This window comes from Myotis myotis, unplaced genomic scaffold (assembly GCF_014108235.1).
Source record: "Myotis myotis isolate mMyoMyo1 unplaced genomic scaffold, mMyoMyo1.p scaffold_m19_p_4, whole genome shotgun sequence".
In the NCBI taxonomy this organism is placed as follows: Eukaryota; Metazoa; Chordata; class Mammalia; order Chiroptera; family Vespertilionidae; genus Myotis; species Myotis myotis.
Genome location: NW_023416346.1, coordinates 12,700,471 through 12,725,430, shown reverse-complemented (window position 1 = coordinate 12,725,430; position 24,960 = coordinate 12,700,471). Strand labels below are relative to the sequence as shown.

Genomic DNA, 24,960 nt, shown 5'->3' with positions numbered 1-24,960 from the left:
TGCCCCTTCCCGCCCCCCACCCCCCACAAGGAGCTGAAGGTCCATGCATTTGGAGGCTATGCCTGGAGAACATGAGGGTTATAACTGCTTCCCCTGCCGATGGCTCGGTCACCCCGGCTGCCTGGCTCTTCAGAGTGCAACTTCCAGATCGAAGCCTTCTTCGAGTCTCTTTTTCAGACTTACACTGAAGAGCTTATATTTCTGGATTAGTTCTTCCATTTTGGCGGCTGCAGAGCAAAGAAATACAAACCACAAAGTGAGTCTAGCGCTTCCCATGGCCACCAAAGGGCTTACCGCTGGGGGTGGGGTGGGGAGGGCCATGGGGCTGGTTCCCACAGTGAACCAGAAACAACTGAACCAGTCATTGTTAAAGGGGCTGGAGAGACCATGTGCTGGAGAGCAGTGAGGGCCACGCAGATGGAAGGGGGGTGGGACAGGTTGTTGTGACTCAATCAGACACAAATCAAATGACATGGTCCTTAGTGGTGACCTGCTGCTTTGCTTTCAGGGGTGGGGGACACTGCCACAACACGCATCTGCCTCTCAAGGTACCAACTTCAGATGACCACTGGGCATGGAATGGGGGCATTGAGCTCACTCCTCTCCCCCACGCTGGGTATGGGGGTTTCCCTGGCGGTGGTGCCTTAACTTAAACACACACCTATTCTCTCCTCCACCAACTTGCTTCCCTGCCTCCTTGCCCATCCACATGGCAAGGTAGTTAATTGGCATTTGGTCCTGCCCGTCCCAAGGGTGACTCTGAAGCTCAGGAATCATGGGGTGTGCCTCAAGGTGACTGGCCTCAGGGAGAAGCTAGAGCAGGCAGACTCCTGGCAGAGCTGGGACCAAGCTTGGCCCACCCCAGATGGGTCCCAAACACCCTCCCCACTTGACATTGACGCTCTCGGCTCTCACTGGGGTCATGATAGCACTCTTCCTGTTGCGATCACATTGCTCTACAGATGGGTTCTTCCTAAGTCACCTTGAGTATCATCTGCCTTCATGGGATCCTTAGGTTTTCCCAACCTCTTCAGTGATGGTGAACCTTTTGAGCTCGGCGTGTCAGCATTTTGAAAAACCCTCACTTAACTCTGGTGCCGTGTCACATATAGAAATTTTTTGATATTTGCAACCATAGTAAAACAAAGACTTATATTTTTGATGTTTATTTTATCTATTTAAATGCCATTTAACAAAGAAAAATCAACCAAAAAAATGAGTTCGCGTGTCACCTCTGACACACGTATCATAGGTTCGCCATCACTGCCCTAGACCCTCTAGCCCAGCGGTCACCAACCGGTGGTCCATGAGGTCCGGAAAGGTCAGCGACCGCTGCTCCAGTCCATTGCTCTCCCAGGCTGCCCCCACCCTAGCTGATAAATCAGTTAACATGTCTCCACTCTGTCCCAGACTCAAGTCACTACCTGGCCCTGTGTTGGCTGAGCTTGGCTGGGTCTCAGATCCCAGGCCGGAAGCCCCAGGCTCTCTCTCTGGAAGCTTTGTGCCCCAGCCCTGCGTCCCTGCTACTCTGGACTTCAGAAGGCTGGGTGGGCCTGGGCACATGTCTCTTTGGTTTCATCTGTTCTAGGCTTGGAAACTGGACTCACCCCCTCAGCTCTGTGCACCTGCTGCTTCACTGGTATCCTCCACCCTCCATGTTCCTTCCTCTCTTTCTCTGGAGAGCCTGTTAGCCACCTGGATCAGGCCTCTGCATTACTTCTCTGTGTTCATTTTCTTTCTCTGTTTTCTTTCTACTCTTAGATATTTGTTGCCTCATTTTGTTGTCTACCTCTCTATTGACTTTTCAACACGCTGGCAAGCCTTTTTAACTTGTAGGAGTGTTTGCTTGTTTTTCTGTACCTTGCTTTTCATTTGGACATGGTATAAGGCTTCACACTTCATGATGTCAGTGAGTTCGGGGACTCTAGTAAAAATAACATATAATGAAAGCAATTCTACCATAGGCTAAGCCTTAGTGGTCGGCAAACTGCGGCTCGCGAGCCACATGCGGCTCTTTGGCCCCTTGAGTGTGGCTCTTCCACAAAATACCACGTGCGGGCGCGCACGTACAGTGCGATTGAAACTTCGTGGCCCATGCGCAGAAGTCGGTATTTTGTGGAAGAGCCACACTCAAGGGGCCAAAGAGCTGCATGTGGCTTGCGAGCCGCCGTTTGCCGACCACTGGGCTAAGGGATAAAATAGCATGTCATCAATATTCTACCACAGGGACATTGTTCGAGGACCTGCTGTATTGAATATGCGAGTTCATTTCTCTGAAAGAGCCATTAGCCCAGCTTTCCAGGTCTTCTGTCTTTCATGGCGCTGGCCCTGCTGTGTTCTGGTGGAGTCTCCATTCCCTGCAAGGTCTGCCCTCCACCAAAGGAGCTCTTTGGGGGCAGAGCAGCAGGAACAGACGGGGATCAGCCCATGCCATGGACCCTCAGAGGCCAGAAACAGGTGGACTTCAACTGGGCTGCTGCCTGGGTTTACCATTCATTCATTTCAACAGGGTCCATTTCACTGGGAGCACCAACCTGTAAAGACCTGCTTGGCTTTCGCCCTCTGCTTCCGGCCTACTTGCCAATGCCCCCTCTCCAGGGCTGTGGGTCACCAGGTACACATGCGCCCCCAATGCTGTGGTTTTCTCCACCCCCTGCATCCATCAAATTGCTCCCATCCACTTTCTAGCATCCAGAAAGCTGCTACGATCTCGATCTCTCCGTGCTGGTGCTGTCAACTCCCTCCCTCACCCCCAGCACAGACAAGGATGCTTTGTTTTCAAAGTGCATTGACATTTTCATGGCACTGGGAACTCCGGAGGCCTGGGAAGTCAAGTGGGGCCTCAGGTCCACCCAATGGAGATGATGACTGGTGAATGACAATGGGACAAGCAACCAACATAATCCGCCTACTGGCACCCAGACTGGTGGCCCAGCTTCTTATACTGGGAGAGGAAGTAGCACAGACACACAGACCTTCCATAGTGGGAGGCCTTGAGGAGGTCGTGAAGACCTGTGCCCTCAAGTTTTCAGGTGGGAACAGGGGAAATGCACAGGCCATTCCGACTGGCCCTTGGCATGGACTGTGCCTCTGGGGTGTCTACAGCCCAAGAACTCCTTTCAAACAAAATCAGGAACTGAACTTGGACATGCAGTAAGCCCTCTATGTGTAAGGCAGCACCACCCAACAAAGCACAGAGGGGGAGGGTAAGGGGGAGGGTGGGGTTCATACATCTTAGACAAAAAGGGTGCCTATCTAAAAGGTAAAACTTGCCCTAGCCAGTTTGGCTCAGTCGATAGAGCATCAGCCTATGGACTGAAGGGTCCCAGGTTTGATTCCAGTCAAGGGCACATGCCCGGGTCGTGGGCTTGATCCCCAGTGGGGAGTATGCAGGAGGCAGCCGATCAATGATTCTCTCTCATCATTGATGTTTCTATCTCTCTCCCTCCCTTCCCCTTCCTCTCTGAAATCAATAAAAATATATTTTAAAAAGAAAAGTAAAAGGTAAAACTTGCCACCAGCCCCGTGACCACGGCTGAGATGGCACGCAGTGCAGAAGACTAATGATCACCATTACATTAATGACAGCGTGGACTGTAATTTATTAACAGCAATTACACACACTGGGGGTGAGAGTCATAGTGATAGTGGTGCTTAGGATAAATGTTAGGATATATTTTAAAATGGAGGATTCTGTTGCAGTTCAGTCCAAAAGAAGAGAGGTATCTGAGTGCCCGGTATACATATGGCAAGTGTCTGTGCCAAGGCCAAGAGAGGGGAAAGGCCAGAAGCCCGAGGAGAGGGTTAGCTAGAGAGTTCATGCAAAAACAGCCTCCGAAGGGAGGGCCCAGAGGCTATGCAGCCTAAAACCTCTCCTTGGGGGTATACTCGGGGGGAAACGGCTATCGGCACATGATTTAGTACCTGCTGCCTGAGGTGGTGGATAAGAATTGAGACAAACAATAGACTAAGCAGAAAGCATGATAGGAGAGGCTGGGGGAACGAGATGCCCACAAGGGAACCTTGAAAGCTGTATGCAGGCTCGAGGCTGTGCAGATTCCCAGGAAAGACCTGAGAGGGCCCTAAGTGATCACGTCTGGCTGACCCTGAGGCTCAGAGCAAAGAGGACTTGAAGGAGAAGAAAGAACTGTCAACTGTCCGGCCGGGTGTTAATAAAAAACATGAAGCCACACATCCGGGAAGCTGAAAACACTCCAAAAGGATAAACTCAAAGCAATCCACACCGAGACATATTCTAATCAAACTGTCAAAAGCCAAAGACGAAGAGAATCTTGAAAACAAGAGGAGGAAGTGTACAAGGAAGAGTACAAGTGTACAAGGACTTCCGTAAGAGTGACAGAGACACAATCATCACCAAGTCCGGACAGCGGTTAGCTGTAGGCAGGAAGAGGCATGTGAGGGGTTTCGTGGCCGCTAGGCATGTTCTAGCTCTCAACCTGGGTCATGGTTACACAGTATTCACTTTAAAATCATTTGAAATGGAATAAAGGGGCAGTTGCACGGGGAAAATATCCAACCATTTCATGTTTCTACCCCTAGGAGTTGAGACACCTCCCTAAAGGCTCTATTTCTTACCAGAGAAAAAGTCTTCTCAATGTATATTTCCAAAATAAAAAGATAAACTTAGAAAAAAAATGTTTAATTGAAAGTAAATTAAGCTACATTTTTGCCCCTACCCAGCAGTGGAAATGTCAGAAGGATCAAATCCAGCGCTGTTGATGATACAGCAAGATGGAAACCGCTTGGCCTTGCAAATGGTGATGAATGGAGCCCATTCTGAGGACATAATTGAAAGTGGGGACCTACACTCTATGTATAAACATGTTCACTGCATCCTTTTTATTTTTATTTTTTAAATATATTTTTGTTGATTTCAGAGAGGAAGGGAGAGAGAGAGAGAGAGAGAGAGAGAGAGAGATAAACATTAATGATGAGAATCATTGATCAACTGCGTCAGCATTCCCCCTACTGGGGATCGAGCCCACAACCTGGGCATGTGTCCTGACTGGGAATCAAACCATGACATCCTGGTTCATAGGTTGCCACTCAACCACTGAGCCACACCATCTGGGCAGCTGCATCCCTTTTAAAAGATTGACAATGGGGGAACTACCTAAGTCAGTGATCAGCAAACTCATTAGTCAACAGAGCCAAATATCAACAGTACAACGATTGAAATTTCTTTTGAGAGCCAAATTTTTTAAACTTAAACTATATAGGTAGGTACACTGTTATTAACTTAATTAGGGTACTCCTAAGGCTTAGGAAGAGCCATACTCAAGGGGCCAAAGAGCCGCATGTGGCTTGCGAGCTGCAGTTTGCCGACCACGGACCTAAGTAATATGTGTTTATTGGGGGAATACATGAAGACTACAAAGCAGGATAAAGAAACAAATTAAACTAAACCACCTCTGATTCCAACAGGAAGAAAACAATGTTTACGTTCTGGCCCATTTCCTACGAGAGGTTCTTCTATATTGTTTTCCTTTATTTTATTAAATATTTTTATTGATTTCAGCTGCCTCCTGCACACCCCACACTGGGGATCGAGCCTGCAACCTGGGCATGTGCCCTTGACTGGAATCAAACCCAGGACCCTTCAGTCCACAGGCCGATGCTCTATTCACTGAGCCAAACAAGCTAGGGCTAAACTGTTTTCCTTTTAGAAAGGTGAGGTCATCTAGTGCATTTCCTTTTTACTCCGCATTTACCCTTCAGCATTCAATAATATGCATTTTCTCAAGGTGTGATCACCAACCTTTGAAATAACGAACACTACTTCACCACGCAGACCATTATCTACCTAAGTGCTACCCAATGGCAAAGCTTCCCCTTGTTTTCATCTTACACTATTATAAACCCTGCAACAGCATTAAGAATTACCCTCAAAACCTGAAAGTGACCTACAGGCTCAGTAACAGAAGATAGTAAGCGAATAATAGCAAATGGCTGAATGGAACAGTGTTTGATAATTAAAAATGCTACTTTGAGAACATGGGAAAATGCTTATAATGAGGTCCAAGGGAAAGAACATCTATATATATAAAAGGCTAACATGCGAAATGTCCCCTTGCCAAGTGTCTCCTTGGGAGTTTGATGGGAGACCAGGAGTTTGATCCGCTCACTATGACATACACTGACCACCAGAGGGTGGTGTGGAATGAAGCCGGCAGCAGCAAGGCCCCAAACAGCCCTGATTGCTGGCCAGGCCTAGGGACCCTACCTGTGTATGAATTTTGTGTACCAGGCCTCTAGTTATAATATAAAAGTACATGTGTTGTTATCACACTTCACTTATACAAAGAAATAAAAAAATGAGAGGAAAAAGAATGGAAGGAGCCCAGCTGGTATGGTTTAGTGGTTGAGTGTTGGCCTATGAAACAGGAGGTCACAGTTCAATTGCTGGTCAGGGCACATGCCCACGTTGAGGGCTCGATCCCCAATGAGGGGACATGCATGAGGCAGCCAATCAATGGTTCTCTCATCATTGATGTTCCTATCTTTCTCTCCCTTCCTCTCTGAAATCAATAAAAATGTATTTTAAAAAAAGGAATAGAGAGAAATAGACCAAATATTTTGGTCTATTTCTGGGACAGGATATTGCATTCTTTTTATTTTACCTCTGCATGTGTTTGGGTCACCCCAAATTTCTACAATTTAATGTTCTGATTTTATAATCTGTCAAAAGCAGAAGGGGCCAGTCCCCAAATGTTCCCCAAATACTGGATGAGCACACAAGGAACCCTGGCATGAGGCAGGTGCTAAGCCAAGGTGCACTGGGATAGCCCTGTCTGCGACTGCAGCTATATAAAGTGGTGACCACGTACCCAGACTCATCGCCACGCTGGCACCGTAGCTCTGCCCACCCTCCTGCTGCTTCTCCGCAGTCTCAACAGCATTTGCCGAAGTTTCAGTGACGTCCAACACTGCTTTCAACAGCTGAGAGGGAGGGAAATGTGTGGGCATTAAGTGCTGTGGTCTGACCCACAGAAGGCATCTCTTGCTTCCCACCCAGGTTCACGTTCAGTGTGTGCTCCTCCCTAGGCCCTCAAGCATGTGGCATTGATCCCCAAGGATACCCAAGGGTGACAGCAGGACTTCCAGCTACCTGGAGGCTCACCAATCAGAGTTCTGCAACCTAACTTCCTTTTTCCTGGCCCAGCGGGGACACCACACTATCAGGTGCCCCATCCCACACTGGTAGCCAAACAAAGCCAATGGCATAGTGGGAATATATTCCATGTTGGGGAACTGTTGCCCCCAATTTAAAGGGCCTTTCTGATGGGAGAGGACAGGAGCCTTTCTGTTATATAACCAAGACAAATGTTGTAGAAGCCCTGAGCCAATGTCAGACTTCTACGCATGGCAACTGGGCTCATAATCATAACCAAAGCCTGCATTTAGATCAGCTCTGGGGCTCTGAAATGTAAAACTTAATGAGTAAATATTCACATAGTTGGCTCGGCAGCGTGAGACCACTTTCTCCTGTTTCTCTGAGCTGAGTCAAGGGCACAAACAGGAAGCATGTGGCTGTAGGCCATAGTTCTTGGTCAGACACACAAGAACAGGCCAGGATACTTTTGGGTGTATCGTGAAGGCAAGAATGAGACCAATACAGGGACAAAAATTGGAACGAAATACTCTGCAGCCACTAAGATCATGCTTTCTAAGAAGAAAGATATGCACTGATGCTCACAATAAAAATCCCAGTGAAAGAGTAAGAGTGTCACAGGCAATGAGCACCCAGTGCAGGCAGTGCACAACCTCTTTCAGGCCCAGGGTCTTGGCTCAGGTAACACCCCCTGAAGTGTAGTGAGGCCCTCGAGGAGCCATCAGATTAACCTCCCCGGCAACAAGAGAATCTCCTGCCTCAACCCACTGAAGGTCCCAGGCTGAGGGCGGAGCCTAGAACCCAGCTGTGCCACTTGCTCACAGGGAGCCTGGGCCAAGCCCCACCCAGCCCTCTGTCCCAGCCCTAGGGTCCCTGGCTGGGGCCTACAGTGGGAGAGGAGAGGGTGATTCTTACTTTGCGGCATGAAATCAGAGTCCTGCACACAGTTTCAACGATGGGGCCGAGCGGGTGGATGAAGGGGCAATCCAAGTTGCAGCACTCGCTCAGCTCTTTGTCGTACACTTGCAGGAAAGCCAGGACGAGCTGGTGGAAGTCAGAGATGACCAGACGCAGCTTCTGCTCCAGAATGCCAGCTTCGGCACTGCCTACACCAACTGCTTTCTTGTGCTGCACAAAGCCAGAGAGAGAGGGTCCCTTGAGGTTGCCCTGCCTGCTCATGGGGCACCAGGTCCCTTCCACCCAGCAGGGGCCACCCCAGGCTTCCAAAGACCAGTGGGGAAAAGAACAACTTGCTTTTGAGCAAGGTTGACTGGCTTCTGACCTCAGCCCTGCCACTGCGGCCTGTGTGGGCATCAGTGCCCTTCTCAGGAGAATAAGGAAGCCAAGCCAAGGACTGCTGGGAGGGTTGCACACGAGGCAGCACACGAAAGCCTGGAGCTCAGGGCCTGGCGTGCAGTCCACCTGAGGCCAACCCTTTGCATCTGACAGGAAGCCTCCCAGCTCCTGCCCAGAGCTTGTCTGTCACTCCCCTTCACGTGAGCTGAGCAACCACTGCATTCTAGCCCATCAGGACCTACGCACACGCTACCTCACTTAAGCCTCACAAGCTTAACACCTAAGCTCAGGGTAAAGAGAGGGTGCCTTAGGCCCTAGGCGCCAGCACACTCACCTCCGCCCGCAGGACCTCCAGCTTGTCCACGCTCTCCTGCAGCTGCTTGACCATCACTAGCACAGTCTTGTCATCGTTCACCTTCCTGCAGGAAGAGAAGGGGGGACACTTCCGTCACAGGCCACACGTGGAAGGAAGAGTGTCTGAGATCACAGAACCATGCAGAGCTTATACCTCTTGCTGTCATAAACATGTGTGTTCACACGTGCTTTACAGTCAGGTCTCAGGAGACTCCGCAGATGGGGGCTGGAGAAGAGGCTCCCCAGTATCTTCTCGTTCTCCTCCCTGGTCTTCTTGAACTGCCTCTCCACACTGCAGAGAAAGCCCCGGGCCACAGTCACTAGCCGGAGCACAGCATCCGGGGACTGTGCTGGCAGCCTTTTGAGGTCCCATGGGGAAAGCCCAAGAGGATAAGCAAGAGCTGGCCGAGAGGCCAAGAGAAGGGGTCTCCTCCAGTCCCCGCCTGCTTTGGTAACCGGAGCTGAGCGCCATGCCTCCAAAAGCCCTGCCCACCAGCAGGGACAGCCTGAGCAGGCCCAACCCCTTTCACCCTGACAGCCTGGGACCTGGGCCAGTATGCACCTGCGGCCACCAGGGCAGGGAGTGAAACCCCAGCTAGAGATGTGCCTGGTGGCAGGCCCAGGTGCCCAGCAGGTCCCCTGGCCACCAGCTCCAGATGGAGAACCAAGGACACCTGCTGGCCATTCTGTGGAGGGCCTGTTCCGAGACTCTACCTGGACATGATGAGGCATCCGGTGGCCATACTCCGCACTGCATCCAACAGCTCTTCTATGAGGCGCAGCTGCTCCAGGGTGCCACCCCGGCCCTGAGCAGGAAACACCACATGCGCTCACTGACAAGGCATGCTGGGAGCCCCCGCCACACACCCCACCCTGCTGCGGCTAGTGGGAAAGAGAAGCCTGGTCCCCACCCGGAAACATCTCCAGTAGGAGGCCTGTCCTGCTCAGCGGATCACCCTCCCCAGCCAGGAACGACCAGGCTGATGGCACAAGATGGGGCCCTGGAGGTGGCCTGCACCGACCCTGCTCCTCCTCCCAGGCAGATCAAGGACTTGTCCCTGGCAGGCGGCACATGGTCAGTCTTCTAGCCAGGGTCCCCAAGCAGCAGCTGAGTTAGTTCCCTGCCCTACAGGTGGCTGGGATTCCCGGCAGGCAGCTGCCCAGCCAGTAGCTAAAGGCTTCAGAAGTATAAAGCCTCCCTCCTTCCAGAAAGAGGAGAAGGCTTGCAGTCAATCCCCAGGACCCACTTTTAACGCGAGAGGCCTGGCCTGCTCCAGAGAGCCATGTGAGCAAGGATGGCAAAAAGAAAGCTGGGCCTGCTGCTCCATTGAAGCTCCTCATTGCCCTGCCCTGCACACCTGCTATTCTGAGGAATGCACTAGACCAGTGGTCCGCAAACTGCGGCTCGCGAGCCACATGTGGCTCTTTGGCCCCTTGAGTGTGGCTCTTGCACAAAATACCAACTTCTGTGCATGGGCCGCGAAGTTTCAATCGCACTGTACATGCGCACCTGTTACTAACGTTGTGGCCCCACCCCATAACAAAGAAACAGAATTTCCGGAATATGAAGCCCAGAAATCAGGATTTTAAAAAGATTCCCAGGTGATTCTAATGTGCAGCCAAGGTTGAGAACCACTGCACTAGAATGATTTACTCAGCCAGCCTCACTGGTGGCTTACTATAAAGCCCTCCAAAAAGCATTTGCACTGCCTGGCAGTGTTGCTCAGTGGTTGAGTGTCAACCAAGAACCAGGAGGTCATGGTTCAATTCCCAGTCAGGGTATATGCTTGGGTTTTGGGCTCAATCCCCAGTGTGGGGCGTGAAGGAGGCAGCCGATCAATGATTCTCTCTCATCACTGATGTTTCTCTCTCTCTCTCTTCCTCTCCCTTCCTCTCTGAAATCAACACATGCCATCTTCCTCTCTCATGAAATGCCCACCTCTCAGAGTGGGACGAAGGTGTCTGCAGCTGCAGACAGGTAAATGCCAGAAAGAGTATAGGGAGGCACAGAAACCAAGGTTACCACTGAGACGGTGATGACTGGCTGTGTTCTCTCTTCTGCTCTCCCCAAACCTGCACTCAGCCCAGCCCAAACCCAGAAGAGAGCACAGTGGTACAGAGTTTTCCAGAAAAGAGAACCCCTAATGTGCAGAGAGAGCAGGAGAAATCCCCGGCCTTTTCTCGCTCCCTCTTCTTTGTTCTCTCAGATCTCAGACCTCTGGCAATAGGATGGTGGGGGTGGCAGCGGCGACCAAAGTGGCTGAGGGCAGAAAACAGCAGGGGCAACACTCTGGAGGCAGGGAAACTTCCTCTCCATTTGGTGGAGCTATGGGGCCAAATCCTGCTACCCCTTCTTCCTCTCTGTCCTCCTGCTGCTGTGGTGCAGTCATGATGTGAGTGATTTTCGGCTGAGGAAAAGGAAAAGGAAAGCCCTTTCCCCCAGGAACCAGATCGTATCAAAGAGATGACAGGGAGGGAAGAGCTCAGGAAAATGTCCCCAGAAATCTGTTTATGAATGCCTGGGCTCACCCTATCTCACCCCCCACCCCCACCCCCGCCCCCGCCCTCTCTGCCCCATGTGAGGGTGGATCTGATCTTTTCTTTAAAATATATTTTTATTGATTTTTTACAGGGAGGAGGGGAGAAGGATAGAGAGTTAGAAACATTGATCAGCTGCCCCCTGCAGGCCTCCTACTGGGGATCAAGCCTGCAACCAAGGTGCATGTCCTCGACTGGAATCGAACTCAGGACCTTTCAGTCCATGGCCCAACGCTCTATCCATTGAGCCAAACCAGTCAGGGCGGATCTGATCTTGATGAGCATTCTGAAGACTGATTACTAAGCCAGGGGAGAAACCAGCGCCCAGGTCCCAGGCCAACCACCAGGTGGCGCACGTGCAGGACAGACCCAAATGGCACAAAGGCTGTGGGAACTGAGCTGTCACTGGGACCACAGGCCAGAGAAGCAGGAAGCTTAACACATTGTTTGCGGGTAGTTTTTATCGCTCGCTAACAGGTGGCGCGGGCCATTTTTGCAGTTGAATAGATTGATTACCGTTATACCTGGAAGTACATACATAATTCACCATTGTATGTGTTAGAGACCCAAATTTTGTCCTTTGGAATTCATATATCTGCATGTTAGCATCACTTTAGAGCAATAAAAAAGTATAAAAATAAACATATTTATACGTTACCCGCATTCTACCGCTAGTCTATAAAAAAACGTATTAAACTAACCAGGTTAAGTGCCTTCTAAAACACAAACATTCACCATAAAATTTAACAAGACCCAGAGTCAAAGTAATAGTCAAAATGTCCAGGACACAATCTAAAATTACTTGGCACATGAAGAAACCCACAAAAATCTCTACTTGAATGAGAAAAGACAATCAATTGACATCAATGACAAGATGACGCAGATGCTGGAGTAACCTGACAAATTTAAAGTAGTCATCATAAAAATGCTGAATAGGTCATCATGAACACTCTTGAAACAAAAGTCAAAATAGAAAGTATCACCAAGAAATCAAGATTTTAAAAAAACAAACACATGGAAACTTTAGAACATAAAAATAGAAAAACTGAAATTAAAAACTCACTGATGGACTCAATAGCAAAATGGAGAGACAAAGGCCGAACCGGTTTGGCTCAGTGGATAGAGCGTCGGCCTGCGGACTCGGGGGTCCTGGGTTCGATTCCGGTCAAGGGCATGTACCCTGGTTGCGGGCACGTCCCCAGTGGGGGGCATGCAGGAGGCAGCTGATCGGTCTCTCTCATCGATGTTTCTAACTCTCTATCCCTCTCCCTTCTTCTCTGTAAAAAATCAATAAAATATATATAAAAAAAAAGTAATTAAAAAAAAAAATGGAGAGACAAAGGAAAGAGTCAGTGAACTTGAAAACATTAACAGAAACTATCGCCCTAGCTGGTTTGGCTCAATGCATAGAGCACTGGCCTGCGGACTGAACGGTCCCGAGTTAAATTCCAGTCAAGTGTTCGATCCCCAGTAGGGGGCAGCCGATCAATGATTCTCTTTCATCATTGATGTTTCTCTCTCCCTCTCCCTTCCTCTCTGAAATCAAGAAAAATATATTTTTTAAAAAACAACAACAAAAAAAACAAACAGAAACTATCTAGTATGAGCAACAGAGAAAAAACAGATAAAACTTTCCAGGTATGGCAAAAGACACAAACTTGCAAATTTGTGAAGCTGAGCAAATCCAAACAGGACAAACACAAAGAAATCTTCCCACAAACACATAATCAAATCGATGAAAAAAACTAATGACAAAGAAAACAATGTTAAAGTAGCGGGAGAAAAACAATGCATGACCCACAGGGGGAAATGATTCAAATGACTGCAGATTTCTCAACAGGTCCTGCGGAGAAAGACTGCTAACCCAAAATTCTGTACCTAGTGAAAATATCTATCAAGAATGAAGGGGCCTGGTCTGAGGGGCTCAGTGGTTGAGCGTCAACCTATGAACCAGGAGGTCACAGTTCGATTCCCGGTCCGGGCACATGCCTGGGTTGTGGGCTCGATCCCCAGTGTGGGGCGTGCAGGAGGCAGCCAATCAATGATTCTCTCTGATCATTGATGTTTCTATCTCTCTCTGAAATCAATAGAAATATATTTTTTAAAAAATAATACAAAATAAAAAAAATTGCTGAAGGCAGTTCTTCAGATGGAAGTGAAACAATACCAGAAGGACACTTGGAGCATTACAAACAAAGGAAGAATAAAATAAAGAACAAAACCCCATTGTCAGATACAGAAAAAGCATTTATAAAATTCAACACCCTTTCATGATAAAAACTTAACAATATAGGAATAGAAGGGAACATCTTCAACCTGATAAAGGACATCAATAAAATAAAAATAAGAACCAATGGAGTGGCTCAGTGGTTGAGCGTAGACCTATGAACCATGAGGTCATGGTTGGATTCCGGGTCAAGGCACATGCCCAGTGAGGGGCGTGCAGGAGACAGCCGATCAATGATTTTCTCTCAACAATGATTCTCTTATAACTCAACAATAAAAAAACAGATAATCCAATTAAAAGTGGGCAAAAGAATTGAACAAAGACATTTCTCAAAAAAAAAAAATCTATCAATAGCTAATAAGCACATGAAGGTGCTCAACATCATTCGTCATCAGGGAAATGCAAGTTAAAACCACAATGAGATCGCCCTTGCACCCACCAGGATAGCCGGAACCAAAAAGACAACAGTAAGTGTGGTGAGAATGTGGAGAAACTGGAACCTCACACGTTGCTGGTGGGAATGTAAAAATGGTGCAGCCACTTTGGAAAATGGTTTGGCTGTTCCTAAAAAGTTAAAAGTCAAGTTACTATATGACCTAGCAACTCCTTGCCATATACCACTCCTAACTGTATACCCCAGAGAACTGAAAACATGTCTTCCGTCAAAAACGTATACAGGAACATTCATAGCAACGTTATTTATAGTAGCCGAAATGTGGAAATAATTACTTCAATTTTTTTTTTAAATATTAAGAGTAGAGGGCAGGGTTTCTTTCTTTGAATCAGGAGTGACGGATGGGGGTGGGAGGGTGGATTAGAGCCGCCTCTGTAGAGAAGCCTGCAGTAAGGCAGCACATGGGGAAAAATGCATGGGCTCAGGAGTCATGGGCCTGGGTTTGTCACTGGGTGACTTCGAGGGAATTGTCACCTCTCTTGTCAAATGGGCCTAAGACAAGTACTGCTGCCAAGGGTGGGCGTGACAATTACTGACATGTTAAGTACTTACCACAGTGCTGGTGTGTAGAAAGTCATCGACCGAGTACAAGATGCACTCAGTCCCTTTGGTCATCAGAAGCCTCGGCCTCCTCAGCAATGGCTACGCTCTACTCAAGGAATCCTATGGGTTCCTGCCCTGGGGGGCTAGGGAGCAGGGGTGGGAATGAGTGGGGACAGAGAGGGCCCTCTCTTACCATCAGGATGTCCCCGGTAACCGGCCCAGTCAGCATCAGCTCACGGCTCACTGACAACATCACTGTTGGAACACAAGGATTCTATTACTGCAGATACCCACCCAAATAGGAGAGGACGTCATGCACCCAGGGGTGCAGGGTTCCCAGTAGTTCTCAGGGAAGGGTGTTCCTGCTCCAGTGTCAGCAGGTCCAGTGCCCACAAGGCCTGAAAGACCCAGGTGGATAAGGAAGCAGGTAGACCACACACCTAGGTGCCAGGACTGCCCTCTTGCTGTGTGACCTGCACCCAGTCACTGCCCCTCTCTGGGCATCAGTTTCCTCACCTAAAAATAAGGGGTCAAATCCCATGGTCTTCCATATAGGGACCTACAGCTGCCTGAGGAGCTGACAGAGGTCAGAGAACCTTCCAAACACTCCGTGTGCTGTCTTTTCGGAGACCTCGCCAGGCCAAAGCAAAAGGAACCATTGCTCCCATTTGTCAATTTCCTACACACCTTGCATGTCATCATCTCCTTTCCTCTTGCCACCAACCCTAGGAAGTGAGCCTTAGTTTCATTTTACAAGTTGGGAAACTGAGTCCAGGGTGCCCTGGGTATTTTCTGAGGAACCATCTGGTATACAGAGAAAGGCCAAGACTTGGAGCCAAAAAGCCTCGGGCCAATGCCAACTCCACACCCCCCACCTAGCACAGTGGCAGTGTCCTTACCCTCACAGGCAAAGCCCATCTCCTACCCCACGTGCCTCAGTGACAGAACAGGCAGAACTCTGGCATCTGCTTTGAAAGGTTTGGTGCAGGAAGCAAGCAGCGCATCTATGAGAAAGTATTAGTAATCCTGGAACACTGTACCAATGCCAGTTATACCCCCAAGCACACCTGCTCTGCCCACAGCCCTTAACCCCAAATCCTTGTATCCTCCCTGGCCCCTCTCCTGCTTAGCCCACATCCAAGCCTCAGGGAGTCTGGCTGACCCTCATCCCTTCACTATAAATCCAGGATCTGGGCAGCACCCTGCTCCCACTCCCCCTCCCCCGCCCCCATTTCTAGCCTGGGTCACTGCAAGACCCTCCCAACGGTCTCCCTGCCTCTGCCTGGGCCTCCTATTCCCAGCCCAGTGGTCTGAGGGACCCTGTGAAACCCAAAGGCAGGTTGCAGCTTTCCTCAGAGTAAAAGTCAACATCCTTCTGTGGCCCACAAGGCCTCGCTGGATCTGGCCCCATCCCCCTCTGACCTCACCCCACCACTCTCCCCTTGCTCTCCACTCAACACCAGCCACCCGGGCACCTTCACTGTTCCTCAAAGCTGCCAGGCACACACAAGCCTACCTCAGGCCCTTTGCACTTGCTGTTCTAGTGCCCTGAACACTATTTTCCTTGGCATTTACTGGATTCCCTTCCTCCCTTCCTGCAAGTCTCTGTTCCAAAGAGAGGACTTCCCTGGCCTTCTTATGTCAACAGCACAACCCTTCTCCCAACCCACCCAGGCACCACTTCGCCTGCTCCTGCCTTTGTTTGTAGTGCTTCTCACCATCCACATACTGAGAATCTGGCTGCCTTCTTTGCTTATTACCTGTCTTTCCCCGCTAGCACCTAAGCACCGTGAGAGCAGTATAACTTCCTGCTGCACTGCTAGCACCTAAAACAGTGCCGGGTGCTCCACTAAAGACTTGTTCGATGGATTGGTGATTCCCATTTACACTCTTTGACAAGCACTCACGTCTATCACCTGCTTGGACACTCAGCACACTCCCACTAGGTGGGCAGAGCTGAGGTTATTGTGGCACTTTACAGAGGAGAAAACTGAGGCCGGAAATGGCAAGGTCAAGGCTGTGGGCTGGGGTTAGCACCTGTGCGTGCATGTGTGTTAGACAATGCAAGTGCTGTCTGATGGCCAGGCTCACCCGGCTTGGACATGGTCCTGTCAGCAGGGAAGTAGCGGACACGGTACGGGAGAGGCCAGCCCCCAGGTCAGCCTTGCAGGCTCCGAGATACAATGCCCTGTTCTTCTGGCCTATTTGAGCCTCAGGGACAACTGCACTCAGATACAGTGGGGCCTTGACTTACAGAGTTGAATTCTTTAAGGGGCTCGTTAACTCAAATTACTCTATCAACTCAATGCAAAAAATCGGCTGAGAGAACTGGTATCTCAAAAAACTCGTTAGTCGGGACACTCGTAAGTCAAGGCCCCACTCTAATTAATTTGGCAGTGCCGGCTGGGACATGGATCAGGACTCCAGGGTCCAGTTTACTCCAGTCTGGTGCGGTTGGGCCAAAGGCAGGCCCGTGGAAATTTCAACTTTTGGAGACATCATGTGAAGATGAAGAGTTAGCCACCACCCCGAGGACCGCAATTGGTTGCCCTTTATCTAATAATGCCCATTACTGGGTTACGGACAGTTCCTGCCAAGAGAGGATTGAAAAGAAGTGGTTACAAGACAAGCCCCTGGGGCCAGCTGACGGTGTGCTCCTAGGAATACCAGGTGTAGTGTGTACGTGCACACACCAGTGACACAGGGACGTAACCATCAGTGGCATCGGCAGGAACCGCTGTCTCTGTCCACAGTGCCTCAGGGGATGGACTGGCAGGGTGACAGGTTCTTGGTCTTATTCTCATGCCCCTATGAGAACAGCTCACCCATTTGCTACATCAGTGGGGGAGGAAGCCTGATTCTAGAAGATTCTAACAACATCCACAGGGTGTGAACCATCCAGAAGAAAACACCAGTCCAGTGGGAAATTCATACCTCACTAAGGAGGCCATGCACACGCTCAGAATTGCCCAGAATCCACCACCCAACTCCCAACTCCCCTCACACAGACTCACCCTGGATCTTCGCTTCTTCTGGGGTCCTACTTGTTGGGTTGAGAACCGGTGCCGAGGAGGGACAGGCCCTGCAGGTAAAGAGCAAAACCAGTCAGGGCTGAGTGAGCTGCAGAGGCACCCTCACGACTCCTCCTTATACAAACTCTAAAAAGTGAATTACTGTCTGGCCAGTGTGGCTCAGTGGTTGAGCATTGGCCCATGAACCAAGAAATCGTGGTTCCATCCCAGTCAGGGCACATCATGGGTTGCAGGCTCGATCCCCAGAAGGGGCATGCAGGAGGCAGCCAACCAATGATTCTCTCTCATCACTGATGTTTCTATCTCTCCCTCTCCCTTCCTCTCTGAAATGAATAAAAAGAAAGTGTGTTTTGTTGGTTTTTTTTAATCAGCAGTGAGGATTTGCGGGGTTAACTCCAGGTCACAACTTTAAGCCATCTGGGGGCTCCTAGTATTATGGGCTCTGGGTTCACACGCCCCACCTCCTGGGTGGTGAGACAGCAATTCTAGCTGCCCCTCCTAGTGTGGCGGAGCCTCAGCCTCGATGACACCACACAGATAAATGAAACAGTGGCCACTCATAAGCATCTTGCCTTAAGATGCTGAGCTGATGGACAGAACCCTTTCCAGACACAGACCACATCCAAAGGCAGTAAGGGCCACAGTGCCTGGAAGGCAGCACGAGTGACACGCAGCTCAGGCCTCCCGCTGTGTCTCCTCTGTGAGGAGGCCATGGTGGGAGCCCCAGGAGCGGGTTGCCATGGTGGGACCTCCCTACATAAAGACAAGAGGCGTCAAGATACCTAGAGACCACACCTTCTCATCACGCTGACTATTCCATGGGAGGGCTCATTGCTCCTTCCCTGGGGCCATGCCTACAAATGCCTTGTCCCAGGCCACACCTGCCCTGACCATGCTGGGGCCCTGGGAGCTAGTGGGGCCTGGGACCCCTGGGACTGTAGTAGAGAGGGGGCTGGACCCAGCAGCCTCAGCTGCTCAGCTGCACCTGTCTTCATACCTCATTAAGGCAACACAGCCCCACCCCATCCCTGTTCTGCCAAAAAAGGCAGGGGCAGAAAGGGCAGGAGAAAGCGCCCACCCTGTGAAATGCTAGGAGGCTGGCCCCTGGGCCTGCTTGCCAGGCAACGTTCCCGCTCACAAGGCACCAAGCACTGGTGAGTGCTCAGCGGGCCAGCAGGCTGAACCGCAGCAAAGCACTTCGACACGCTAAGGAACAAGTCCGTAAAAGCCTAAGTGACCTTGCTCGGGAAGGGCTTTCATTAAAGTCGATTTTCCTGGAGCAGCAGGGAGCAGGACAGAAATGAACAGCGTTCAAAGCCTTGAAAGCAAGTACAGCTCTTTGCGAGCCAAGGAAACTCATGTTCCACGAACTCATCCACCCAGGGGGCCCTGTGGCTCTGCTCCCCTCCTGCACCAAGGGCCAGCTCAACTGGCATTTAGGCCACCAAGAGCTGCCGTGCTGAGCTCCCCAGCCAATGCTGGGTGCAGCTCCCAGGTTCTGCCAAGAGAGGGGTGAACAAGGTGGCCCTAAACAAGGGCTGAAATGGAAAGCCACGTGCAAAGAAAGCGAACATGAACTTGGGGGGGAAGTGAACTCTGTCCAATCCTCTTTTCAGGCTCTTGAAAGGACTATAGCACTTTTGCCAGCGTGGGATCATTAAAAGGATTCAGTTTCTTGTGTTCAAAAAAGTATTAAAAGCATCTGAGGAATGCAGCTGTGGACTGCTCCCATGCCTCTCTGGCCAGCAGAGCGACCCAGTGCCCAGCTTCCTCTGGCCAGGCAGATCTGGGCTCCCTCCCCCAGGATCTCCAAGCCATAGCCTCGGCCTCCCCCCCTCCTGGGAGGGAGCTCAAGACCCCAGCACTAGTCCAGGCTATTCTCAGTTCTCTCTCTCCTCCCAGGTTCCTGGACAAGGCGCTGGCTGCTCCAGGGCTGGCAATGGCTGGCATGTGAGCCATCTGCCGTTCTGAGCCAGGAGCCTGCCATCTTTCCCTGCAGCTGTTGTTACACCTTCCATATTGGCCTCCCTGCCTCCGGTGTCTCCCCTCCAAATCCATCTGCCACAGAACCCGAGTCACCTTGCCAAAATGCCAATTTCAGTATGGCACTTCCCTGGTCCCACGCTCTTTCTGCACAGAGCACCAAATTCAAAGGCCTCATGTGGCTTGCAAGGCTCCACGTGAGCTGCCCTGGGCTGCCATTCAGGCTGCTGCTACCTGGCTCTCCCTCCCACACAACTCCCTGCTCCTGTGGAAATGAGCACCTACCATCACCTGTTCCATCCCAGGTCAAATGCCACCTCCTCCCTGCCAGTGTCCGCGGCACTCAGACTATGGAGGTGTGCCCAATACTGGGATTCGTGTCTTGGCCTTTTGCAGCCACTAAAGCCCCAGCTCCTGGAGGGCACCCATCCGAATCTGAGGCACCTGGAACGGCACAAGTGCGCATGTGCCCCTGGGCCCTCGTCAGTACAACACCGCTGCAGTCCGGGCTGGTGGGGAAGCTCTGCCTGGTACCTGCCCCGGCAGCTCCCAGTGCTTTGCAGAGCCAAATGGGACAGCAGGCAAGACAAAAGCAACAGGCTGAGGGCTCTGGCAGGAGTGTGCTCCAAGGCTGTGGGTGTCCAGGGGAAGAAAGAATATGTTTTGCTCTGGAAACTGGAGACTTTTTTAAAAATATATATTTTTATTGATTTCAGAGAGGAAGGGAAAGGGAGTGAGATATAGAAACATCCATGATGAGAGAGACTCATTGATCGGCTGCCGCCTGCATGCTCACTTCTGGGGATTGAGCCCACAACCTGAGCATGTGCCCTGACCACAGAATCGAACCGTGAACTCCTGGCTCATAGGTCGATGCTCAACCACTGAGCCACCGCAAGCGAGACCTTTAAAAAAGAGATAGGATGCGCCCTGGTTCAGTGGGTTGGAGCGTTGTCCCATGCACCAAAAGGTTGCAGGTTTGACCCCTGGTCGGGGCGTGTGCGGGAGACAGCAATGTGTTTCTCTTTCACATGGATGCTTCTATCTCTCTTTCTCACTTCTCCTAAAATTCATTTTAAAAAAAATTTTTAAATAATAAAAAATAATCCATAGCCGGTTTGGCTCAGTGGATAGAGTGTTGGCCTGTGGACTGAAAGGTCCCCAGTTCAATTCCGGTCAAGGGCACATGCCTGGTTTGTGAAGTAGATCCCCAGTAGGGGGCATGCAGGAGGCAGCAGTCAATGATTCTCTCTCATCATTGATGTGTCCATCTCTTTCTCCCTCTCCCTTCCTCTCTGAGATCAATAAAAATATATTTAAAAAATAAAAAATAAATAAAGGAGATAGGACGTGTGACCTGGGTTTTTGAAGGCTGTGTCAGAGTATGTGTGACATGCAGAGACCTGAAGGGCACTTCCAGGAGGGAGAACAGGTGAGCGAGAGCAAAAGGTTATGAGTGTGGGTATACCAAGGTCTGTGGTGAACCTGAGGGACGAGCCTGCAAGGCAGCAGGAGAGACTTAAGCATGAAAATGCCTCCTCCTTCCTCCTGGCCGTCCCTAGGACACCCAGCTCAGGGCCAGGCCTGCTGACATCCGGTGGCCCGGCAGGCACCAGCTGGGTGCAGGCCAGACCCTCGATCCTCCACTGCCAGGCTCCTGCCCAGGTGTCTTCTGCAGCTGCAAAGGCAGACAGGCCAGGCTGAAGAGGGGCAGGCCCAGGCCTGGCCTCATGAAAGACGCCTATACCAACCCTGCCTGGGCATCCTTAGGGCTCATGTCCAAAAGCACAGGCCTGTCTTCCCCACTGGAGCATTAAGACAGATGCTCAGCTCAGGGGCTGCTGCTCCCAAGAAACAGACATTCTGTGGACTTTCTAGATCTTTCCCTTGCCATCAAGGCAGGCTTTGCTTCCCCTACATCAGTGGTCGACAAACTTCGGCTTGCAAGCCACATGTGGCTCTTTGGCCCCTTGAGTGTGGCTCTTCCACAAAATACCGACTTCTGCACGTGGGCCGCGAAGTTTCAATCGCACTGTACATTCGCGCCCGCACGTGGTATTTTGTGGAAGAGCTACACTCAAGGGGCCAAAGAGCCGCGTGTGGCTCGCGAGCCGCAGTTTGCCGACCACTGCCCTACACAGTGCCAAGCACATACACCAGGCCACACCTTGACCTGAAGGACTGGGAAACAGGGGGTCTTGGCTTGCTTGTCACTCCTGAGTGATAAGACCCGAGGCAGTTACAACGCCAGCCTGACCCTCAGGTTCCCAGCCTGAACACAAAACGACTAAAGTGAGTAGATCATTTCTCAGGCTCCTTCCAGTCCGGAAATCAGTAGTCAAAGAAAAAAAAAAAAAGAATGCTCAGAAGCCAAGCTGAGTACTTCAGCCAAGTGGTGAAGAGACTCCCCAAAGCAATGGTGGGGGGGCCTTTTCACCCCAAATTTGACCATGGCTCCATAGCTGGCACTTCTTACCTCAGCAGCTGTTGTCACAGTGATCTGGGGTAGGGAACAGAGCCCCTGGGGTTAGGGGGGAGGGGACGGGAGGAGGAGAGGGGCGGGAGAGGGAACCAGGGACAGAACAAACCCTATCTGGCTCAGGTGGGTTGAGTGGCACCACGTGTGTCACTGAAATGGGGGAGGAAGCAGCCGCTCCATTACCGTGTATACATCCACTGCAGGATATCCATGCGGTACTTCGAGGGAGTACACAGCAGTTGCTTCACAGTCTCTGGTTGTTTGATGTGAAGACCCTTGAGGAAGGGGCATTGGAGGTCCTAAGCAAGGAAGGGGAAAGCCAGGAAGCTTTAGAAAACCAGAATCAACGAAGGGCTGCAATGCACGTCTGTGCTCATGCCCTTGCTGCTCCTCCATGTATGTTCACTGCCACCTGCCACCGGGCACGCACCAGGCTTGTTAGCACTTCCAACTGCCTGCGGGCACACTGTCCACCACCCCCACCGTGTGCACCCTGCAGCGTCCTCCCCTCCATCTTGCCCAAGGGTAAATTCCCCTCATTCTCATCCCCAGCTATGACAGTCTGCCACCCCACCTCCTTAAAATACGCCCCTCTCTGGGCTCCCATAGCAATTTGACCTAGTAGCAAATAAGGGCTTTAGCAAGATTCTGAGACGTCAATGCAGGCTCCTGGCTAAGGGACTAAAAGGACAGGGAGGGAGATGGGGCCCACAGGGCCTCTCCTGGAGGGGAGGGGAGCAGAGGGGAGGAGGACAGGGGAGGGGAGGGGAGGGGAGGGGAGGGGAGGGGAGGAGAGGGAAGGGAAAGGGAAAAGGAGAGGAGAAAGGGGGATGGGAAAAGGGGAGGGGAGAGGGTCAGGGAGGGGAAGAGAGAGAAGGAGAGTGGAGGGGGAAAGTGAAAAAGAGGGGAGGGGAAGTGGAGGGGAGGGGGAGAGAAGGGGAAAGAAGAGGGGAGGGGGAAGTAGAGGAGAGGGAGACAGAGGAGGGGAGGAGGATAGGCGAAGGGGGAAGGGAGGGGGATAGAAGAGGGGAGGGGGAAGTGGAGGGGACAGGGGAAGGGGGGAGGTGAGGGGGATAGAGGAGGGGAGACAGAGGAGAGGGGAAGAGAACAGAACGGGAGGAGAGGGGAGGGGTACGGGGGAAGGGGGAGGGAAGGAGGAGAGGGGCGGGAGAGTGGAACCAGGGACAGCTACCCAACTTGAGTAGTGGGCTTCTTCATTACCACCACCATTGGCCTGTGACGCAGATTGGCCTGTGACGCAGATTGGCATGGGGCATGGACCCTGCCCGCCTGTCTCCCCAGGACCCCCCCCCCCGCCCCTCGAAACTAACGGTCTGTTCCCTCCCCCTCCTTGCACTTGATTCGCGCGCCCAGAAGGCGCCGGCCAAAACTAGCAGACACTGGCCATGGAGACAGCAAGAAAGCCAGGGACCGCCCAAGGAGCAGATACGGACACCCCTCGAGGCGTTCCCAATAGCGGGAGCGCAGCGGGGAGACAGGGGCGGTGCACACAGCGCCACCGACTTCCGCGGGAGGCCCGCCAACCCCGCCGCCGCCCCGGGTGGTTCCCTGGGCCCGCAGCACCTTCAGCTTCTCAAACACCTCCATGGCTAGCTTGGACTCTCTGTCCTCAGCCTGGTTCTCCGGGCAGTAGCAGCCTCCGCCAGCGCCAGCGGCAGCATCACCGCCAGCAGCAGCGCCAGCGTCAGCACCAGCAGCGGCAGCACCAGCAGCAGCACCCAGCTCGGCCATGTTTCAGGCTCTTCGTGGCGCCCGGGGCTCACAGGCCGGCGTTGCTGCCAATCACGCAGTAGCCGCAGTCCTGCCGCCCACCAGTCTGAGACGGGGCGGGGCCTCCACCGCGCCTTCCCATTGGGTTTCTCACGCGCCAGAGAGGGGCGGGGCGAGGCAGTGGGCGGAGCCTGGGCGGGCTCTCAGTCACCAGCCTGGCTCGCGTCACTGGCGTGGGCGACCAGATCGGTGACGCATGCGGGAGAGCCTCCTCCAGGAGAGGGCGCTCCTTGGTCGGGTTCTCCCTGGGAGGATGAAGGGGAGCTTTGGGGACTGAATGGAACTGGGACTTGTGTCCAGTCTCCCAGGGCTATGCTCTATCTCCTGTTTCCCACACAACTGGAGTTAAAGGGGAATTTCTTGAGTTCGAATGCGACCCCAACAGTCACTAGCTGTGTGATTTGGGGCGGGTTACCTAACCTCACTTAATGGGAATAATGAGAGCAGTTACTTCATTGGGTTGTTAAATACCTAATACAGTACCTGGCACATAAAAAGCACTATGTAAGAATAAAAGTTTATTGTTATTATGCTGGGCCCTGCTACTTCCCCCTCCTCCTCCCCTAGACAGTCTTTGGCCTTCATGGAAGGCTCTGCGGCTCCTTTCTGCCTTGTCCACTCACACATTTCTTTGCATCTCTCAAAATAAGTCTGGAATGAAATTTGTCAGCTGGTCATCTCCCATACTTCTAAAGCCCCCAGCTCAGTGAATGCCCACATCCCCAAGACCTGCTGATCAGATTAGGTGGGAAGGAGCTGGAGGGTGGCTAATGCCCAAGGAGTGGGGAGCCAGTGGCAGGCAGCGGCTACCAGCCTTCCTCTGTCCTCTCCAGGGTCTATCCCTCCTCCGTGCCTCCCCCTGCCATTTCCTGAAGGGTGGGATCAGGGGACAAGTCTAGAGGCAGGGAGACCTGGGGACCTGGCAGGAAGCAACTGCAGTCAGCTGAGTGACAGGAGAAGGCTCAGCTCTGTCTGGGAGGAGGGGGTGGGCAGGAATCTGAGCTAACGGGAAAGGACCCCGGCCTGGCCTTGTGGGGTAGGGCCTGAGGCCTTATTGAACAGTTTGTAATTCCAATCTATTCTGAGGACACAGAGCCTCGGAGCCTCTGAACTTGAGCTGAAGGGACAGCC

General features: G+C 51.7%; 1 protein-coding gene across 2 annotated transcripts; it reads right to left on the bottom strand.

Annotated features, from left to right (window-relative positions):
- Positions 1 to 25: 25 nt before the first annotated feature.
- Positions 26 to 23,858, bottom strand: HAUS7 (HAUS augmin like complex subunit 7). Of its 2 annotated transcripts, XM_036305146.1 has the most exons (11): positions 23,623 to 23,858; positions 22,222 to 22,337; positions 17,559 to 17,626; positions 14,738 to 14,799; positions 9,497 to 9,588; positions 8,937 to 9,074; positions 8,763 to 8,847; positions 8,048 to 8,260; positions 6,849 to 6,960; positions 1,861 to 1,924; positions 94 to 227 (listed from the first exon to the last, which is right to left on the bottom strand). In XM_036305146.1, exons 1-10 carry the CDS (start codon positions 23,788 to 23,790, stop codon positions 1,899 to 1,901), a joined length of 1,080 nt encoding a protein of 359 aa, XP_036161039.1. In that variant the 5' UTR covers positions 23,791 to 23,858; the 3' UTR covers positions 94 to 227; positions 1,861 to 1,898. The 2 variants fall into 2 exon arrangements, with proteins under 2 accessions (XP_036161038.1, XP_036161039.1); XM_036305145.1 differs by lacking the exon at positions 1,861 to 1,924 and having other exon boundaries at positions 26 to 227.
- Positions 23,859 to 24,960: the final 1,102 nt, after the last annotated feature.